Raw genomic sequence first — 20,845 nt, forward strand, 5'->3', positions numbered from 1 at the left:
TTGAAGCTAAAGTATGATAATTGGTAGTCAACTTTTGTACTTTACTTTACTTAACTTTACTTTAGTAGAAATACACAAAAAAATGTAAGTCAGGATCAGAATACCCAACTCTCGGTTTCTAATCTTTACTTTTTAACTAAGGCTACTGTCAGCACCCACTCAGCCTACTTTAGCTCTAACTTAGCTCATCCATTTTCTTAAGCCGTTATCTCTGTCTGGATCAAGGTGCTGCTAGAGCCTGGCCCGGGTAGTGATGGGTGATGTGGACTGGTTGAGCTGGAGCGAGCACGTCCGCCCCTCCTGTCCCGGGAATGAACTGCTCGGCTAAGTGAGTATACCCCACGCTGATATGACACTGCTGAAAGGTGTTGTTCCAAGATACGTCCTGATATGTCATGATGCTGAGGCTGGGGAAACAAATTCTGACAGGAGAAACGTACCTTAACACAACACTGGCACCGGCGAGCAGACAGCAGAATGGCAGCAGCACAGAGACAGGGATCTCGCCAGCTCCTGCTCTGACGCCTTTATTTTCTTTCATCATTCTCTGGCTAATATCTCTCTCTCTTTTTGCTGTTAATGTCTTTTCTTTTTCCAGAAGAGCTAGATACTTTTCCTGTCAGGGGATCAATAACATTCTTTAAAGTTTAATTCTATTGTAGTTTAATAAACGCCCATGCTCACTCAAATACTGATGTTCTGGCACTCCATGTATATACCTGTGACGGATTTTTAAGTTTGTGAACAGGAGAATTTTTTTATTCAAGGCAGTGAAAGTTGCATTCAAAACAAAGAAAAGTTGTATTTGAAATAGACATGTTAAACGTTAAACTAAATGTCATTTTAATATTTTTTTCTGCAAAGTTGTGCACAAAATATTAATTTGTGCATAATTTGTCAAAAATTATGCAATGACCAACAGACTACACTTTTAAAGCCCCATTTATAGAGGTCAATAAAAATGCATTTAGGGTTTGGTTACCCTTTATTTGTCCCGTGGGTGATTGGCAAATGAGAGTCAGCTGGGCGGCATCCAGGAATTGTGTGCTGGGGTTGATGGGAGATGAAGTGCCTTCAGGATTCTAGAGATGGCTCCCGCCAGTGATCAGAGAGGGGAGTACAGGTGAGGCACACACAAACAGTGTCTTTATGCCACGCTGTAACCCCGGGGTGGACAAAATCCTTCTTACTCGGAGGGCCACAGAGGGTTCTAAAATTTGAGAGAAGGGCTGAAACAGAAACAGATTTGTAGCGAGCTTTGGTAAACTAAAGAAATAGCACGGGATCTGAAAAAAAACAAAAAAAAAGCCTGAATCTTGATTAAAAATGACTTTAAAACACTACATTTTAGAGTTTATATTTTAAAACTGTTTTTTAAATATAATTTTAGTGCCATTTTCACCATTAGGTAGATGTCCCTCACGGCAAACTCAAACTCAGGTAAATGCTGCGTTCATGTGGTGTTGGAATAATTGGAAAAATGACTGACTTGGAAATCACACATGAATGTCGGAAAAACAACAAATCTTCAAACACCACATGAATGCAGAATAACTTTAAAGAATACATTTATTAGTAGGAGACACATGAACAACGCAAATGTTGCATGCAAGGTGTGTGCAGGTGATACTTAAGTGCTATGATACCTGGATATCAACACAAACAATACTTTGTCTGATTTCTTAATTTCAAACAGTCGGGTATGGAGTGCGCCCTTATCACTTGAACAGTACTAATGGTTCCCAACTGCATCTCACATACCGGTACTTCACCTTACCCTTACGTATGTCTTAATTGTTCACTACAACCTGCTGCCCGCAGCGTACCTGAAGAAAAATCTATTAATGGACGTTTTTGCTCCAAGGTCTCACCGAGCGGTCTCTGTCTTTGATATCTCCTGCGGGCCCTTGAGTGCCTCGTACTGGTTTGCCCATTTTTTATCCTGTATCCACCAGTAAAGGCAGTTGTGACTAAAGCATTAGATTTATCTTACAAAAACTGAAACTAGGATAAGATTATAGTCTTAAAAAAATCTGTTTCCCATTTTGACTATTTCATTTTCAACAGGTTTTGCTAAATTGTTTTGGATGTGCATAAACTCTTCTCCCTTCTCTGCTGTTTCGCCTCTTAATCCAATTTTTCAGCTTGTTGGAAATATCTTTCAAAAGCTGCTATCTTGTTTTGACAAGAAGTATGCAGCTTGTTCTTAAAAAATGAAGGGCAGTAATCCCCCTGAAAAATTAAGGTGCTTATTCACGATTTAATGCTGTCAAAACAGCTCTTGACAAGTTCTGCAAAACTATTATGAACAAAAAGTATTTGAACAAATGTACATTTCTTCAAACCACTCCCTTTTTGTCTGACTCATAGAGCAAAAAAAATAAAGAAGTCTGCTTATACAGTGAAGATTAGTATTAAAAAATGCTGCAAAATGTTTTCAAAGAACATATCAGTTAAATATCACTCCAGTTCAGTTCAAAATATTTATTTTAGACATTTGAAATAAATGTATGTAGAGCAGCCTAATAAGAAAAGTGTATATTTATAAATGTCAGTTTTTTGTTTTGTATTTGTAAATATTTATCAATAATAATGTATTCATTTATTTTATTATTTATTTATACTTAAACTGTTTTAATGTTTGGACATTGTTTCAAGGATTTAAAACTCCATGGTCAAACATAGAAAGACATTAAAGTTACAAATAAGATTACATCAAAATCTCTGTCAAATGTGAAAACCTTTCTATTAACATAATGAAATACTCAATTGAAGCAGATTGTAAGTCTTGAAGAACAAAAAATTAAATGAATAAATAAAAAAAACAAGAAAAATGCATTTTCAAAATGGTAAAAATGCCTCATTTTCTCTATAAACAATTAAGCATTGATTTTCATTTAGAGCAAAAAATACTTTTTTTAAGGAAAAGTATTTGTAGCAAAGACATTTTACTGCACATACTCCTGTTTTTTAATACAATGTTTTTAATCTGTTTTAACTATCTTAAAAACACACATTTTAACTAACTTATAACTACAAACAGTACAAACACATTCAGCAATGGATTTGTATGAAAGAACAACAAACATAAAAGCCGTATTTATATTAGAATTAATAATTTCTATAATACTGGATCTACATTTACATTAAAATAAAAAAAAAAGATATGTAAACTGTGGATGAAAGAATTCCCTTATTCTGATGTTCTGCAGCTTCTACCGCCCTCTCGTGGTCAATTTATATACTACACCCAGAAAACCTGAGAAAGGAAAGAAATAACAGGAACTGTTTTAACTGCTAAACATAAACTGGATGATTGTTACAAAAAATAGTTGAATGCTCACTTATTTTTATTTTAGGCATTTTTTGTGGCTTAAAATAAAGACTTTCAAACAGAACACAGGAAGAGCAAAATTATTACTACAAAGAACTTTTTTGCAGCATGTGATTTTATCAACTCTTGTCAAACTTACTATAATGAGTAAATGACATATAAACCTTTAACATTGGTTTGTATGTAAATTACATGTTGAGAAAGCAGACATCTGGCTGTAGGCTGACTGCAGCGTTTAATGTTTGATCCAGCGCTTGCTGACATCTACAAGGTCAGTCGGACAGATGCATCTCTCCCACACGTTTCTGATCAAAGTCTTGAGAATTAGCCGTCTGTGCTCGACTCTGTGTCTCTTGAGCACTGAAATGAGCACGGTCCTTACCTAAAACATGACAAACACAAAATAATATGCATTTGCTGAAATCACACTTGACTAAAACACTGCACATCTGTTAAAGATATGCATTTGCTCAGATGATGATGTCTCTCTGAGCATTCCCATCACAAGTGGTCAGTGCAGCAGTATGTGGGTTAAACAGGACCCGGCGGGGGGGGGGGACATGCACGGCTGCAGAAGATAGATAGTCGAGGAGAAGTGGGTTATGTTTTTTTGGGTTAATGTGTAATTTTGGTGGAGCCAGTCATGACAGAGAACTGCTAGGAGGGTAATGTGTAGCCCAGGTGTTGCTTTTCACTCCATTTCTCTGATTTACAAGAGCTGAGGAGACTTCTACTTGAGGACCGGCAGAGCAGACAAAACGTCAGGTTTGTTTTTAGGGAATTTAGGCATTTGTGATTAACATTTATGAAACAATCTTGTTTTTTTTTTTTTTTATTTTTATTTTTTTTAAAGCAAGTGGATTCAAGTTTGTCACTGTCCCCCAGGCTCAGTAACTGGAATCTGTCCCTGCAGAGTGAAAGTGTGCAGGGCCTGGCTGGTTACTGCACCCAGGGGCCAGGCTTCTCTCCAGACCCACTTCAATGCAAACTTTAATACAATTCAGATACAAACTTTACATGATTCACAACTGTCTTTTGTCTAGAAATAATTGGCTAAAATATAGTTTAAATATAAAGTTGTTTTTTTTTACTCACATCTGGTACGTTTTTGGTTTTGATCAATACTCCAAGTTAATAAATCTGCCTATCTGACTCAAATCAGAGTTTTATGTACGCTGCAGAAGTTATAACCTTGGATCATCCCAGGCTTCTTACTAGTGATGCAAATGATGCAAAACTAGACCTTTAATCTCCATGGTAACAGCTTATGGAAATAAAATGTATCTGTTGTGCATTCTGTGCAAGTTTGTAGGACTTTATTTATGACAAAAACAGTGATTTAATCAACGCACACATTTAATTAAAAAAAAAACCTCTTAGAATGATTTGACAAAAGAAAAATCCACTAAGCGGTCAAAACAAGGATTTTGAAACAATCCTCAAATAGCCGGAGCCGAACAGTACACCACTCTGACCACTAGGGGGAGATAGACGACAAATGTGGCCACTGACTGAAATCCATTGCATCCTCGGTTGTCTGGCATGCTGGTGAGGAATTTAGCAGGTGGTTCTTAAAATTTATTGGAAAACAATCAATACTGTCTTCAATGAAATGCGTCACGTGTTTACATCACCCTGCTAATGAGGTGGAGAAATAGCAGTGGGGTGAAGGGGCTGGATTTCAAACTCACTTGTAAATTCCTTCATCAAAGATTTAAAATATCATTGAGTTAAAGGGTTTTAAGATATTTTAAACACTTTAAGGTGATAAATGTTTAAGTAGTTTGTTAATACTTATAATACTCAGTTTTTCCTAAAGTGATTAGAGTTTACCAGGATGATGATCATGGGACATGCGGGTCACTCTGGTGGGACACTTTAAAGATCCGTCGGTGCTATAATAAGACAAGCATGTTTGAAATGACCTTGTTGGAACCCACAGAGGCCTTGGGTGAGGGTTGTTGGTGAGGCGTAATAATGAGAGTTTGTGGCTCTGGAAGTTGCTGCCGTAAATCGTCTTCACAGCTGCTGCGTTCTCACACGGCTGCAGTCGTGGGAAATGTTTGTCCCCGTCGGTGGATTCTTTAACCAGCTGCAGCAGTTGCAGGCCTCACTGGGATAAACACAGAAACTACTCCTGTCAGCTCAAGTGTAGCAACACCTCCTGCTTTTTGCACAACACCCAGTCAAGCATGAAGCTTTTTCCATGTGACAAAGTTTGTCATTCTTACAGTTATTTATCAATTTTAGCTTTTTTCACAAGTAAATTTGATAATTTTAACTTGATGATTTTAACTTAAACATAACATGAATTAGTAGTTAATTACAGATAAAGACATTTTTTACAGTTTAAAAAAGTTCCAATAGTTGACAAATTCAAAGTTGATGGTCAGAATTAACCTTTATTGCAAATGTCAAAAGAAAAATGAAGGTGGCAAAGATATTTACTTCATTTATTATTTTGATTTTGCAAACAAAAATGCCTTTATTTAGTAATTAAAACATGTTTCATTCATTTATTTTTTAAATATTTTTATACAAGAACTATACTAAAGTTTTTACTAGCTTGATTGATGTTTGGGTAACAAATAACTGAAAAAAGTCGAACCAATTTAAAGGAGGCCTGTTTTGTTCCTTAGAGCTGGAATTAACTTGGTGCAAAAAATAAAAATCTAGAATTTTCAGAGTGCATGTTCTTAAGTTTGATGATTCAAGTTAAGTTAGAGGGTCACGAAAATCTTGGAGGTGGTCTCATCATGGTTTGGGCTGCTCTGATACAGCAGCATCAAGTAGAAAAATAAAAAAGTATTATAGAATGACTGAAAATTATATATAAAAATGCAGTAGAAGTGAACAACAAAGAGTTAAACAGTGTGTGAGCACTTTGGAACCACAACCTTGATCTTATAGGCAAAATACAAATCTCACAATGGTTGAAAAAGTTTATTGCATATTATAATTTTTTATTTTAAGGCATTTTGTGTGTCTTGGATTGTGTTGTGCTTTAAAATCCTGGTGATTTAAGGCTCTGATGTTAATATGTTAATCTAGGATTAAATAGCTTTATCTAGAATCCTTTAAGTTTGAAAGCTTCATTTGTTTGTTGGTTTCAAAATCTTGAAAATAAGAATACTTCACAATAAGAAAAAAACATGTTTTAGCAAATGTTACAGATTCAATGAGGATTCGAACCACTTCAACCTAAAGCAAGAACAAGAATGAGATCCATCCATCCATGGACCCTGGACAGGTCGCCAGTCTGTCACAGGGCCTCAATCACACACCCATTCACTCTCACAGTCACACCTAGGGGTAATTTAGAGTCACCAATTAACCTATGAAGCATGTTTTTGGACGGTGGGAGGAAGCCGGAGTCCCCGGTGAAAACCCACGCATGCACGGGGAGAACATGCAAACTCCACACAGAAAGGTCCCAGCCGGGATTCGAACCGGGGCCTTCTCGCTGTGAGGCGAGAGCGCTAACCACTGCGCCACCGTGCAGCCCAAGAATGAGATCTAATGTGAAAACAGACTTTAAATAATCCTGTTTTATGTAATACATCAACACTTGGTTTTATTACTCTTTCCACAGACCGAGATGTTATTCTTCTCTAAAGGTTTAGTTTATTTCAATAAGATTTTTATGCAAAAAGAAATAAGCTTGAGTTTGCAACCAGAAGTGACAAAATGCAACACAAACGACAACTCTTCATGCTCCCACAAGTGTGCTTTATTCTGACTTCTCCTTCATGTAGAAATCCTTTGTACACATTTACATTTTCATGAGACAAACTAATCAGAGTCTTCCAACATGTCTACACACTGGATAGCATTTATCAAACTGTGATAATTTCAACTCTAGTTGTGTTTTTAGCTAAAATAGAGAAACTAGTTCAGGTTTTCTATAGTCATAAAATGGAAAAATGGTGCCATAAATACATCAGCAACAAGCGAATATTTGTGAAAATCTATAAAAAGAATAAAAAAAAAAGGAAATGTGGAGAAGTCCTGTGAATTATTCAGCCTCTGCACATTCAGGTCTGAGCGATCCCTCTAACAATAACATCCATGTGAGCGGAAAGATCCAGCAGCAGCAGCTCCGGCCCATCCAGAACTCTCTCTGCACTCTGGTGTTGTTTCCACCTCCCTCCATTATCAGCGAGCCTGACGGCTGTGTGTGTGTGTGTGTGGGAGGTGGAGGTGGTGTTGGGGTTTGCTCACACAGCTTAGGTCTAAATAAGGCCTTCACCACTTGTCTAAAAATAAGGAGGAAAGCTCTGTGCTCCGGCACACGCGTGCAGAGTGAGTCTCTGAGTGTTTATGCTCGTCCAGCAGCAGCAGCGGCGGCGGCGTCACGTTTCAGTACATCGAATCCTCGTAAATGTCCGTCCGCAGGCAGAACAGGATGCCCCCGCCCAGCATGAAGATGGTGGCTCCCCAGCCCAGCCCGTACCCCCAGTTGAACTCGTGGTAGGTCTGCAGGACTGTCCCATCAATGAACTTGATGGGGTAGAGGACCAGGGCGCAGGCCTGCAGGACCACTGGAACAGAGACACGGAGAGTTTTCAGCTTTTGGAAAGCATGGCAGGATTAAACCTGCAACCAGTGACGGAATTGGTTAGCAGGAGCATTGTAACCATCGAGGAAGTCAGTCGTGGTTCGCAAGGAAACATTAGCATCCGCACACATGAAGCAAAAGTAAACAGAATGACCATCAACGCAATTCAATTCACTCAATTTTGAAACCCTTTGTGTTTCCTAGTATAAGTTTTTCAGTCTTCTTCAAAACTTTTCTTTAAATTATTTTTAAACTCATTTATGTTGCCTAATCAATGAATACAATAACATTTGGATCTATCAGAGCTCATTGGTTTAGGATAAGTTCTGCTGTTAAATCATTTAAGCACAATTATGTGCTTCTTTAAAGTCATTCCTTTCTATTTACTTTTTCATTATTTTTTAAACATTTTTGTTTGGTTGCAGTAAATAGAAAAGCTCCAGATCCTTAAAAATAAATGTGTTCTTTGAATGATTCTTAAACTCGTTAAACTTTAAGATGGAACGACAATTTTAAAAACTTCAAAGTTTAAAAATACAACATTTTATTGAAGTTGGGGTAAAATATATATGTAAAAAAGATATTTTAATGATAATACGACAGTTTTTAGTTAGGTGAACCTTGAAAAGGAAGATTTTGTAGCTTTATTACTCGTATCATAGCATTTATCTATTTAAACGTTTTACAATCTTAAACTGTTTTTATATAATTTAGACATTTACCCTTCTTTTTTTTTTACAACTATGCCTTCTTAAAAGCTAATTTAGTTTACAAATAAACTGATAGATTTTTTAATTCAACATTGATTCCCTTTTTTCTTTTGTTCTTCTGTGTTCAGCTCTATTTGGCTCATTGAGCAGCTGCTTCTACGTTTGATCTCTTTACCATCCTGGACTTGGTTGAAAAAAATCCTTTGTGTAAAACGTCTGACATCTTTAGTAAACAGTCTCATGTGTTTTTCTAAGTAAAATGTTCCTCATGAAGCTTTAATACTGATGATGGTGTTACCTACTCTCAGATTACCAGAAGGGTTCAAATAAGGACAGGAAGAGAGACGGTTAAGTCTTCATGTCAGTTCCAATTTGCTTCTTCCTTTAAAAAAATAGTTTGAATTCAGAAAAGTGAAAAAAAACAAGTTTCTGTTCCTCTTTTATCATCTTCTACAGAAGAGAGGAAATATCAAATCCCACAATGATTATTTTGCGGTAACAGAAAAGCCATAATAGATTGCTTTAATTAAAGGAAAGAAGCATCACACAAATTAATTGCTTTTAAACAATAAATTTATGTTTGCTTTCAAAGATCTAAAAAAAAATATTTACATGAAAGCTGAACTGACTAAACTGATCAAATATTGTACGTTTTTCTGATGCTTATTTTAGGTTTTCCAGGATTTTACATCTGTATGTTTAAGTGCACTTTACAAATCCTCCTCCACACGTTTAGCTTAAATCTAGAGTGATGTGCGATCTATCTGCTGCTGCATCATTTATGTAGGTGCAGGAGAAAAAGACAAAAATCCCTCTGTGCTGCTTCCTTTTGGATCTCCTCCTTTGACCCAGAGCTTTTTACCACCAGGGTTGAGCAGAAGTTGAAAAAGAGATGACTGCGATGCATTTTCACATCAGACAGTGTGAGCTCAGATGATTCCATTAGCAGGAGAACCTGATCCTTCAGTGGATTCAGGTGGTCAGAGCGGCTGCAGCTGAAACACACAGATCCATGCGGGGTTTTCCAGAGGGAACCTTAGACCTACTTCCTGATCTAAAACTAGATTATTTGCTGCACTCAAAATAATAGAGTTCCTTATAGGCCAAACAGTTCAAAGTGCATCAATATTGTCATGAAAATGAAGAATAACAATAAGAAAGGCCTCGTTTTTCATTAGCTACAAGCTGAATTAAACAGAATATCCGTCTATTATCTAAAGTGACACATATTTGAAATAGCTAACTGTAAAGTTTCCCTCATTATGTGTCATTTTCCTTTCAGCGTTCAGCACCGGGAACCTCCAGAGATCTGATCAAAGGCCCGGCCCACATGGCGGCAGCGTCAGTTCCTCCTCATGCCGTCTAGGTGACTCTTGAGGAAAGGCTTTTGTGTCAACGCGGCTACACCCTTCCTGCCTGCAGGACGGAGCGGTGGGGGCGCAGGGGGGGGCCGACGGGAGACTGAGACTTGGTTTGATGGAGGCCAGGCTGAGCTCGCTGCTCAGTGAGGTCACATTTCTGGAGGAAAAAATAAATACCATCCAATCACGGTCCCCCCCTTCGCCGAGAGGCATTTAGCGGCGGCTGTGCTGCTGCTCTGTGCAGCAGCGCGCGTCTGAGTGCAATGCCCGTCTTTCAAGGCTCTTAAAGCAATTACGCTCAGAAAAATAGCAGCATTCTCACGGTTTGCAGGAAATAGCTGCAGTTTTAATCTCTGGTGTTTAAAAGAAAAAAAAAAACTAAAGATTCTACCACAATGTGTTTCAATAGAAGGCTAATGTTTATACAAGATGCTAAACTGACACAAACTATTGATATAAACAGTTTACTCTGCAGGTAATTATCCACAACACATTTTGTGGATCTCTTTTTCAGTCCTAAACACTAGCAGAGCTGGAAAAGCAGCAGAACTGTATGGCTCTGCAAGTCTTCAGTATTTTGTTTTTGATATGACTTTAAAAAAGTGAAATAATATGATCCACATCTCAGATGTTCACATTTTTGCACATCATTAGACCTTAAATAAATTTTTAGCTTCAATTTCTTCAGAAACTCTGAAGACTCTTGTTAAGCATGTCTGCAGAAAACAACTGCAGCAGGAGTTGTATTTTCATTTTGGGGGAGTTTCTTCACTATTATGCTAAGTTCACACCAGGAATGTGTCACATGTTTAAGAATGGGCTCAGAGCAGGTTCTTGAAGCTGCATTTTAGCCTTCGATGTTCACACGGCATTGTCACTACCCAATACTAGAGCATGTTCTCACTGTTGGAAGAGACTTGGTGCGAAATGTCAAAGTGGTGCAACTCTTGTGAATCTTTCTTCAGGCTTTTTTCTTTGACAGCTCTATTCTGATATATGAAAGACTTGGTGTCATAAGCTGCACTTACATGGACACATGGAATTGGATTAAAAGCCTGATCAGAATACTCTGACCCGATCACACTCGTTTGGATCAAAATTTCCTTCCGATCGAAATGGGCGGGTCATGCCGATTGTTGATCTGATTGTGGTGCATGTAAACTCTTATTTTGATTGTGGGTCATTACTGCGCTGGCTTTTACGTCATGTGTAGATGGCGTGTGCTCCGGAGGAGGCTTCGGAGTGCGGTCTAGCCGGAGAACCATGTCTCAGAGCAAAGCAGCTGGACTCTGGAGTGCCGTGTCTGACAGCAGGGGGGGCTAAATGCTGTTGCTGGTTCCACATACTAACCTAACCCTAACCTTTCTAATGGGGTTGTATAGCCAAGAAAAAAAGTTCAGGACTGGCCACAGGTATTTAGAAAACTATGTCCAGAAGACCGTCTCGCTCAATGTTAGCCATGTTTGTTTACAAAGAACTTCTTGTACGGCTGTCTCTGGTATTTTAAAAAGCTCTGTGTGTCAGAATGATTTTTCCAATCAAAGGTGTGGCGGATGTAAAATTTTGTTAGAATTGGATACATTTTATGGGGGCCCGTGTACACAGTTCAATTCTAATCCGATGTTTGATCAGATTAAAGTCCCCCTCCAATAAAACCTTGTTTTTTGAGTTTTAAACATGTCTGCGTGGCATTTTTCTTATGAAAGAGAACAAATGTAATAATAAATCTTTTTGTTTTTGCCTTTCCGAGTATTTCTTCTTTTAAATTGCTGTCAATCAAACTGTTGCAGACAGACTGTTTGAATTTATGAACTGTTAATACGACAGCTATGGTGCACATGCGCTAATCCCTGCATCTAGCCCAGCTAGCGTGCCTAGCTCAAGTGCCGGAGAAGAGAAGATGGCCTTGACTGCAGTCAAATGAGCTCACATTTCCGTAGTCAAATCAGCCATCACTAGATTTTTTTGCATGAGTTTCATAAAATACTTGCTAGCATGGAGCTTCTTGATGTGACCACGAAAATGCGAACGGCGGCTCATTTGACCGCAGGCTTTTGTGGTAAGTTTGGTCCACGAAGCTCTTCACTTCATTGTCCGTCCGAGCTGACATCTGGCTCAAAACGATACAGCTGGACATTACTGAGAATGCGTGACATTGTTATGTAGCATCAGTGAAAATTTATGCTAGCAAGGCAGCGTTATGATAATCAGACAGGAGGGATCAGGGCGGGGCTGCTCAGCGCCAAAAGCCACACCCCCTCAGAGGAGATTTTGTAAACCGAGGCTTCAGATCAACATTAAAAATGGCTTTTTAAGACATTTAGGTTGTGGGATTTTGGTTAAAAATGTCATAATCATAATTAAAACACTACTGAGAATGCTTTTTCAAATAAAAAAATGGTCATAGAGGGACTTTAAGGACATTTTTTATCAGCTTTAGAATTCCAGCAGGGCACAAACCACAACTTCTCCATCATGATCAATTTTCAAATGTTGGCACTTTTAAAAAGGACGCCATCCGTATGTCTCTACCAAATCCAACTGGTTTAACTTTCAAAGCACGTTCAGTTCCTACATGTTTTTTACGTTGAGCCTGAAAATGGACTGTGAGAGTTTTAAATGTGGAAACGCAAAGTGCTGGTTTACTTAAACTTTTCATGGGGAGTGGTCTCTCAAACGTGAGTTGCTGAGGCTGGTGTGAACGTATCATAACAGAAACTGCACTAAAGCCATGCATCAATAACCAATGTGTCTCTATGGAACAGAGAAGAATGCTTCTCAACTATTTGTCTTCATCATTTTGTATTATTGCAAAGTTGTCCCTCTGCTGCATCCAGCTTTGTTCCCTCCCCTCGGGGTGTTTTGGAATGTTCTCTATGAGACATTCCAAAGCTGAAATCCAGTTATGAGACCAATCTGGGCGAGAAGTCTGTGGTCTGTTTTTTCCCTCGCTCCCTCGATGACTTCACTTTGGGAAGTTTGCATTTTCTGCGGACGGCTTGTCTTGGCTCCGAAGGCAGCAGATTCCATGCCACAGAAAAAAAAATGAGCTCAGCTTGTTTTTCCTTCTGCAGCTTCTCATTTTAATGGCGAACAGAAAAAGCCTCTCTGCATGGAAACCTTTGTGGCGAATGCAAATAGGCAGATTATTAAGTAGGGGGAACACGTGTGGTAGGTGGACATACCTGCAGTGAATAGGAACACTGCCACGATGCGATACTGCTGTCTCTGCCTTCCCCTGCAAAAGGAGATGAGGGCCACTAAAAAGGCCACCAGAGTTGAAACTGCGCCGACCCCCAGCAGTACCAAGGTGGCGATCTGCCAGTCTGCAAAACAAAAGAGCGAGCAGGTCAGAAAAACATGGTGGCGCGTGACAAAGCTCCGTCAGACAGAGTATATCGACTGCAGAGACGAGCAGAACAAGAGCTGATCCTCTACAGAGAAGCCTGCAGGAGAGATGCACTCCACTGAAAAATACTAGGAATGAAAAAGGAAGTAAGGTAACTTCAGTTAAATAGTATTCGTTTACTCTATTAAATGTATATTAAACACAAAATTGAACACAAATAGTTTTCTTAAAGACCCACAACAAAAGTGTTTTTAACATGTTCATGAGACATTTTTTTTCTAATGAGAAAATTAAGCATAAAATTGCATTCAAAGTATTTCTTTATTCAAATTGTTGTGAATCAGGAGTGGAAGAAAAAGTGCTGAAAAGATTGTATTTGTAGGTGCTTCATTCTGACACGTCCTTAAAGACGACTAGATCTTTGATTGGTGTCTGGCTCATAACTGTTTAGCTGGATAGCTCCAACATTGCTCGCCATTTTTGTTGCACGCTAATGTTAGCTTAGGGGTGTGAGGAGCTGTAAGCTAACGGGAGAGCATGTAAACAGAGAGCTCTCAGCAACTGGGAGCAAAAGGGGTGTCAAGATTACTCTGCACCAATAGTCCTGGCCACAAATGAGAGGCAAAATTCTAACAATAAACTGCTGCTCTGCAGAAACTATGTCCTAGAAAACAACATTTTTGTTGGCTAATTTAAAGACCAGGGAATGCTTTTACAATAGATCAAAAGTACTTTTACCTATAACATTAGTTAAGTGTAAATTTAAATGTATTTTTCACTTTTATACTAATCTTAAAATATTAATTCAGTTTGAATCTTTTGTTGTACCTTAACATCAAGACAAATCATGATTTTCTTTCTTTAAAAAAGTTGCCCACATATATTTTAAACACAGTAAGATTACTGGAACTTGTCCTAAGTCTTCTTAAATATATAAAACTAAAAATGAGGTGAATTTTAATCCAACAAAACATTTTTTGAATCTGTCAGCTTAGCTTTTGTCAAAACAGTAAAGAGTTACCAAAGTAGGTGACTTGTAGAAGGACATCACCTCTCGGATCTGTTTGGTCTAAAAGCCCTTCACAATAAAATCCTCACCTGAATGACTCAGGGAATAAGAAACACAATCCTCTGATCAGATGACACGGATCCACAAACAAAGCCGTGTGGCTACGGCGATCAAATGTTCAACATCGCAACAAACCAAAGGTGAACAAAACCAAGGGAGTGTCTTTGGAGAAGGTCTGCATGTTCTCAGGTTTGTGTGTGAAGAGAATTGGTAAAACTTTTCACAACTTTAATCAAAAGAGGAAACACAAAAAAACTGCTGAAAACTAAAGACGAGGACCTAGAACTGTCACACATGATCACTGTGACAAAGATCAAGTTCTGTGGAGTATTCCTTGTTTCTGCTAGTGTTCTTTTTCTGTGTGGATGCATGTTGGGGTCTTGAACTGTATGACAAAATATGGAGATGATGGGTGTGAAGAATGCTTTCACAATGCCGTCTCAAATGCATCTCCTGTGTGCTCACAGATGTGATCTTCTGCCTAGTAATAATATTTCTGTCAAAAAGAAAGCCTGCAAAGGAGCGACAAGCTAAAAGGATGCACACAGCTCAAATCAAACATGATAAAAACCCTTTAGCGTAAACTCACAAACCTTGTAAAAGGAAAAACAGACATAATGTACTTTGGTGTGAGTCTAAACAAACAAAGTGGAAGTCCGCTGAGACGTAAGCAGCATATTTGGGCACTAATTTGACCCGACAGTCTGTTCTTTGCCCTTCAAACTTCAACTTTGCTCAGAGAAGGATGTGTTTCCAAGACTTTTCCATCATGCCTCTGCTAGTGATCCCTTAACCCCACATTAATTCAGACTGCGAGTTATCCTAACGGGAGAAATAAAAGTCAAGTTAACTTTTTAAAAGCTAGAATGTTGGAGCAGAATATCGTGTTTTTCACAATTTGCATTTGCTCAGACTAAAATGTTTGGGTGTGTGCAGGCTTTATCTCAGCTCAGTGGGATTTAGCCTTCAGCCAAAATGTCCCTGCCATCTTTAATCAAATGCAACTTTATTTTGACACATGCGTGCAAACAGCGTTCTCATATAACAGGACTATCATCTTCAGCATTCTCCAAGGCCGCGTTTAATCATTATTATTATTATTTAAGTCATGTCAATCCAAAAATAAACTTGAACTCCAGAAACTTTAGACGAGAAGGGAAATATGTGGATTTATCAGTCTTTTTTTTCTGTGCCTTTTTGGCAAACTGCACCTTTAACCTCCACACCCACCACCACCACCACTGCTGCACTGTTGCTTTAATGAGCTCTGCACCCTGAAAGCCAGCGAGCCGCCTGCTATTCAACCCCACACATTCCACAGTAACACAGAGCGGTCAGTCACCTCACAATCCCAACGTGAAAGCCTGAGTGGAAAATCACACACACATATACATGTATACACTGCATATAATAGTATTGGTCATTTTAAAGACCCACTCTGATGGAAATCATGTTTTAACATGTTCTTGGAGCATTTGTCTGACAATGGAAGACATAAATGAAGAAAAAATAGCTGAAAAATGCATTTCTGAGTATTTCTTTATTCAAATCATTGTGTATCAGGAGCAGACACACAAACACCGTTAGAAAAATATTGTTTTTGTTACACAGAAAACACCCTACATTCTGATGCATCCACTTGTAGACGACTAGATCCATGTGCGTCTTTGTTTTCTTTGTCTGAGCTTTGGTTGGATAGCTCCCAATATGGTTCACCATTTTTGGTGCACCTGTAATGTCAGCTTGGGGGGCGTGAGAGGCTGTAAGCTAGCAGGGGAGCATGTAAACAGAAAGCTCTCAACAACTGGGAGGAAAAGGGGTGAAGGGATTGGAATTCAATCATTGATTGGAAAAATCAATTAACTGTTAAATCCCTCGTATATTGTATATGAAATATGATATCATTCTTCCTGTTTATTTATTTAGCCAAGATGTAAAAAAGAACTAACTGGATATGTTTTTAAAAAATAAAAAAAGTCAGCCTCAGCTGCTGATCAACAAGCTGACAGATGGATGAGTGGTGGCGTTAGGCCTACAGGTACCAGCATAGTGCTGCACCCCAAACCCTAAAAATGTGGTTTTATTTTAAAGATAAAAGTGTTTTTTAGTTTATAGAAAATCGATGCATCAGTAATGAGCGTGCATGAAGCTATTCCTCCTGTGTTTATTAAAGCAAGCGCACTGATGGGAATATGTTTTGATGACGTTATTATTGTTTTATACGGGTTCACCTACCCACTTTAATTAGGGGTTTCATTCCAACTTTAGCTAACGCCCATTTATATTTCATTTTTTAACAACCAAGAACTATTCTTTTGTTTCTATTCTAGCCGTTCTGAAGCAAAATGAGCTCTCGGGCGGAGAGCATCACCTCTTACCAGATGTGAGGGTGGAGAAGCAGCTCCACCGAGCCTCCTCCGCGGAGTTATCCGGCCCGGACTGGGAGCAGGACTCCCACAGGGACAGAGAGAACCGGTCCGCGGTGACCCACGAGTGGCTCAGGAGAGCGACCACGTCCAAGCAAAGAGCGAGGAAGACGCAGAGCAGCGCGATAAGCTTGAAGGGTCGAAACACGGACACTTCGTCCACAGACATCTTCTCCTCCTCACGCGCTCACTCTCTGCGGCGCGAGCTCACCAGACGTCCGCCTGCGTCTGCTTTCACCATAGCCGTCTGTGCTTTGTGTGCGCGCGTGACTGTGCGCGAGGGCGTCCAGCTTGGAGAGCTGACCGCGAGATTTCCGGTAGACAGGCTTTTCAAAATAAGTAGCGGTGTTCATGACTGTGCAACACAATAAATGTTGTGCTTGTGTATTTCCTACAAATAATAATAATAATAATAAACCGTTAAGATTCATTCGTGCATAAAATGTAAAATTATTTTAAATATGCGGTTTTATTTAGCGTGTTTTGTGTGTTTTGTTTGTTTTGGGGGTGTTTGAACTTGTTTTATTTTAAATATCAATAAATTATTTTTTTTACACTTGTTATTTTGCTACTCTGAATTTATTTTAGCAATTCTGGAAGAAGCAAGCATCAGCAAAGGAAGGTAACTGTATTTTGAGTAGCCCTCCACACATAGGTGATTTAAAGTTGGAGAAATACAATAAATAAAAAGTCTACGGTAAAATAAAATGTAAAACGTTTTTTTTATTCCTTCAAAAGGTTATTACAGCAAAGGCATGAGTTAATGTTATTGCTTTTATATGTTATAAGCAAATGTTATTGCTTTATTATAGGTCATATAGTTGTTTTGTTGTTGTCTTGTTTTATTTATGTGTATGCGCAACAACTGTATATAATGTTCTCATAGTCCATACAGTTGTTTATGTTGTAATCTTGCTCTTTTTTGTTGTTTTGTGTTTGTGTTACATGTGGCAGCTGTCTATGTAGTTGCCGTGCTCTTATTTTGAAAAACACTTAAAGGTGACTTCAACTTTTTAAATCAGAAAGTCAGTCTAAAAAGTATAAAACATGAAAATAAAGTATTTCATTAAACAAGCAAGAGAACATAGCAAGATGTTTAAAAAATACAGCATAAAACAAACCAAGATAATGACATAAAATATGTTTGTGGCATGATTAGCTGTTAGCTCCAAAAACAACTTGAATGTTTGGTATTGAACTATCCTACATTGTATTCTTCTATTGATTTGCTTGTTGTTTGAGGATGTCAATGGAAACCAAACATATTTTGAATTAACTTCACAAACCAAACACATCAAATGACACTACTGTTATAATCCAGCAGATGGCAGAAACCGGACATCTTAAAACTCCTGTTTCCCAACACTCATTTCACGAGGCATTAAAGTTGGATAGATGAACACTTTGTAAAATTATTAATGCTTAGTTATAGGATTTTTGTAAAGCATTGCAGCCATAATAAATGGTTACTAAATGTCCCCTTAAATATTTGTTTAGCTTTATTTTTTTATTTTTTTTTATGTATTAATTTTGACCATCATGAATTAATATTTTCCTTTAGTTAGAATAAAAAAAAGAAAAATTCCACATTAATGTCAAAATAGCAAAAACTTCAATTTCTTGAATTATTTTTAAAAATAATTACATTGAAAACACTCAAACACAAATCAGGCATCACTTTTTAGATTTATTTTTTACTTTCTTCATTTACTTTATTTTTGAGCATCGTAACTCAATCTGCATTTTTCCCAATACCAACACAATTAAACAAGATCATCAGATTTCATTCAACTCTAAGATGTATTTTTCACACCCGTCTTGTTTATCGTAGTCTGCTAAGATTATTTCACTGTAAACTTTATATTAAAGAATGTAAATCCTGTGTCTACTGTTTATCATTTATCTCTCAAAAATGTAAATATCGGTTGCACTCTTAAAAACCTTATTGTGAAAGCTCTTTAATGGCTCCTAATGTGAAATGTGTGAAAGCACACAGAAAAACTAGCTTTGCCCTAAATTTTTCAAAGTACACCATTTGTTTTCTAGTTCACATTGTCCAATGTGAGGTTCAAACAAAGCGGCTCTGACTGTACCTCTATTGCCTTCTTACCCAGAATTCTGTTTAATTCCAGCCTTATCGTTTGCAGCCAAGATTACAGGTTTTCAGCGTATCTGAGATAATGAGAGTTTCAGACTAATGCCGGCCTTCTCAGTCCTAATGGTGCTGCCAAGCTGCCAGCAGGGCATCCGAGCAGGGGGGATCCAGCATTAGGCGTATTCGCGGCCTCCTTTAAAAGCCCCGCCTTCCTGAGCCAACAGGCAGAGTGCTCTGTCATCCTCCTCCAACAAGCCCTCATTAGGAAATCTACCCAGCAGACAAAGCTACTTGAGACAGCACAATGGTGACTCCCCACATTGTGATTTAAATCAGTCTATACAGCAAGTCCAAACCATGTCAGTATTTTACTAAAACTCTATCTAAAATTTTGACTCTCACTCTTCACTCTTCTTACTTTAAACACTAGTGAAACAGTAATCTGCGATTGAATGAACATTTACACAAAGATTTTCTTCAAAATGTGTGGGCTAAACTGATTTAATAGATTGTGATAGCAAATAGGCAAAACCTGACGCAGAAGAGGTAAAGAAAAAGAACCCTGTAGCTTTATCCAGCTTCATCTGATATGATTTCATTGTGTCTAGGGAAGATTATGCCCTAAAGTTTGGTCACGCCACTCATTCAGTGCTGGTCATAGCTACAGGTGATCGGGTCAGAATAACGTGTCAACAATCACTTAATAATGTTTTTTATTTTATTTTTGTTTTGACTTTTGAAATCATCTTTAAATGTCATCTGTTGTTCATAAATATTAAGCTACGCTCTACAATGATCAACCAAGCAATGTGCTGCTGTGTTCCTGGTGCTGGCCGTTTTTCTCTTCCTCCTGCACAAATGCAGGAATTTGGGAATCGGATGATGAAAATAAAAGATCCGCCTTGGGATCTACCTGGTCTTTCTGCCTTCCGGGACTTTGCTGCAGTGCAACTCCAAGTCACCAGGCGTCCTATTCACTCCACTGATTTGCTCCAATTACAAACCAACACACCCTGACACCCATGCAACACCACATCTTCACATTTCTTGTTATTTTGTTGTTTACACTAGTAAAGGTACACTGTGCGTGCTGAAAACTGGTTTTGTCTCCTCTCTTGTTTGTTACGGTCAAGGACCAATCGTAGCAAGTTGGGGGCTCGTCCAGGATTGACAAGCCTGAAAAGGATAACGCCTTTTCTGATAAAAGCTGTCAGCAGTAAAAAAATAAATAAATAAATAAAGCTTTTTATTTTAACAGTCTCACTTTACATTCTGTTGATCAATAAAGTTTTTAGTTTGGAAAAAAGTGTTCTATTTTTTCTGATTTTTGAAATTAATATTGAATTTAGCGCCACGGATGGCTGCCTCGGTGTGTTGGTGCGCGTTGGACACCATCATCACCAAGACAAATTCCTTGTATGTGTACTCATACTTGGCAATACAGTTGCTTCAATAAAGTTGCTGATTCTGAATTCACTCTTTTATTTATAAATATTAAGCTATGCCCTGAAATGATCAATTTAGCCCATTGCAAAGAAAAAGACTTAAAAATTACACCCTTTGATATCAAATCTATCAGGTGTTTTATGGGAAATGGTAACACATATCACTAAAATTGTCACCAATCGTCACGTGACCCTGAGCTCTCCCTCTACACTACTAAATATAATGCAGGGGTCTTGGTAAAGGGAATCAGTCTTTGTCGTATAACTTCATTACAGACCTTTCAGGTTTGGTAAATTATTTTATTTTAGGTACCTGCTCATACCGGCTCTCATGCATTAGCATATTTTATCCATCAATTCATTTGTCTATCAGCATTTCTGGATTTGGTTTGGAGGATATTCTGACCTTCCTCTCTTTGGCCATCTCTTCAGGAAAGACACTGATACAGATCAAGGGTCTTTGTCCTGATTGGAGAAACCACCTCATCTACATGAATG

The 20,845-nt window shown here is 38.2% G+C and overlaps 1 protein-coding gene and 1 long non-coding RNA gene across 2 annotated transcripts; one reads left to right on the top strand and one right to left on the bottom strand.

Moving 5' to 3' along the window:
* The first annotated feature begins 4,762 nt into the window (after window positions 1-4,762).
* Window positions 4,763-10,341, top strand: LOC118599641. The gene is made up of 2 exons (XR_004949070.1): window positions 4,763-4,882; window positions 9,885-10,341. It is a non-coding gene; the product is annotated as an uncharacterized LOC118599641 (long non-coding RNA).
* Window positions 7,043-17,106, bottom strand: LOC112142818 (transmembrane protein 47). Its single transcript, XM_024266403.1, has 3 exons — window positions 16,760-17,106; window positions 13,149-13,289; window positions 7,043-7,875 (listed from the first exon to the last, which is right to left on the bottom strand). The coding sequence occupies exons 1-3, from the start codon at window positions 16,974-16,976 to the stop codon at window positions 7,694-7,696; spliced, it is 540 nt and encodes a 179-aa protein (XP_024122171.1). The 5' UTR covers window positions 16,977-17,106; the 3' UTR covers window positions 7,043-7,693.
* Window positions 17,107-20,845: the final 3,739 nt, after the last annotated feature.

This window comes from Oryzias melastigma, linkage group LG14 (genome assembly GCF_002922805.2).
Source record: "Oryzias melastigma strain HK-1 linkage group LG14, ASM292280v2, whole genome shotgun sequence".
Lineage (NCBI taxonomy): Eukaryota > Metazoa > Chordata > Actinopteri > Beloniformes > Adrianichthyidae > Oryzias > Oryzias melastigma.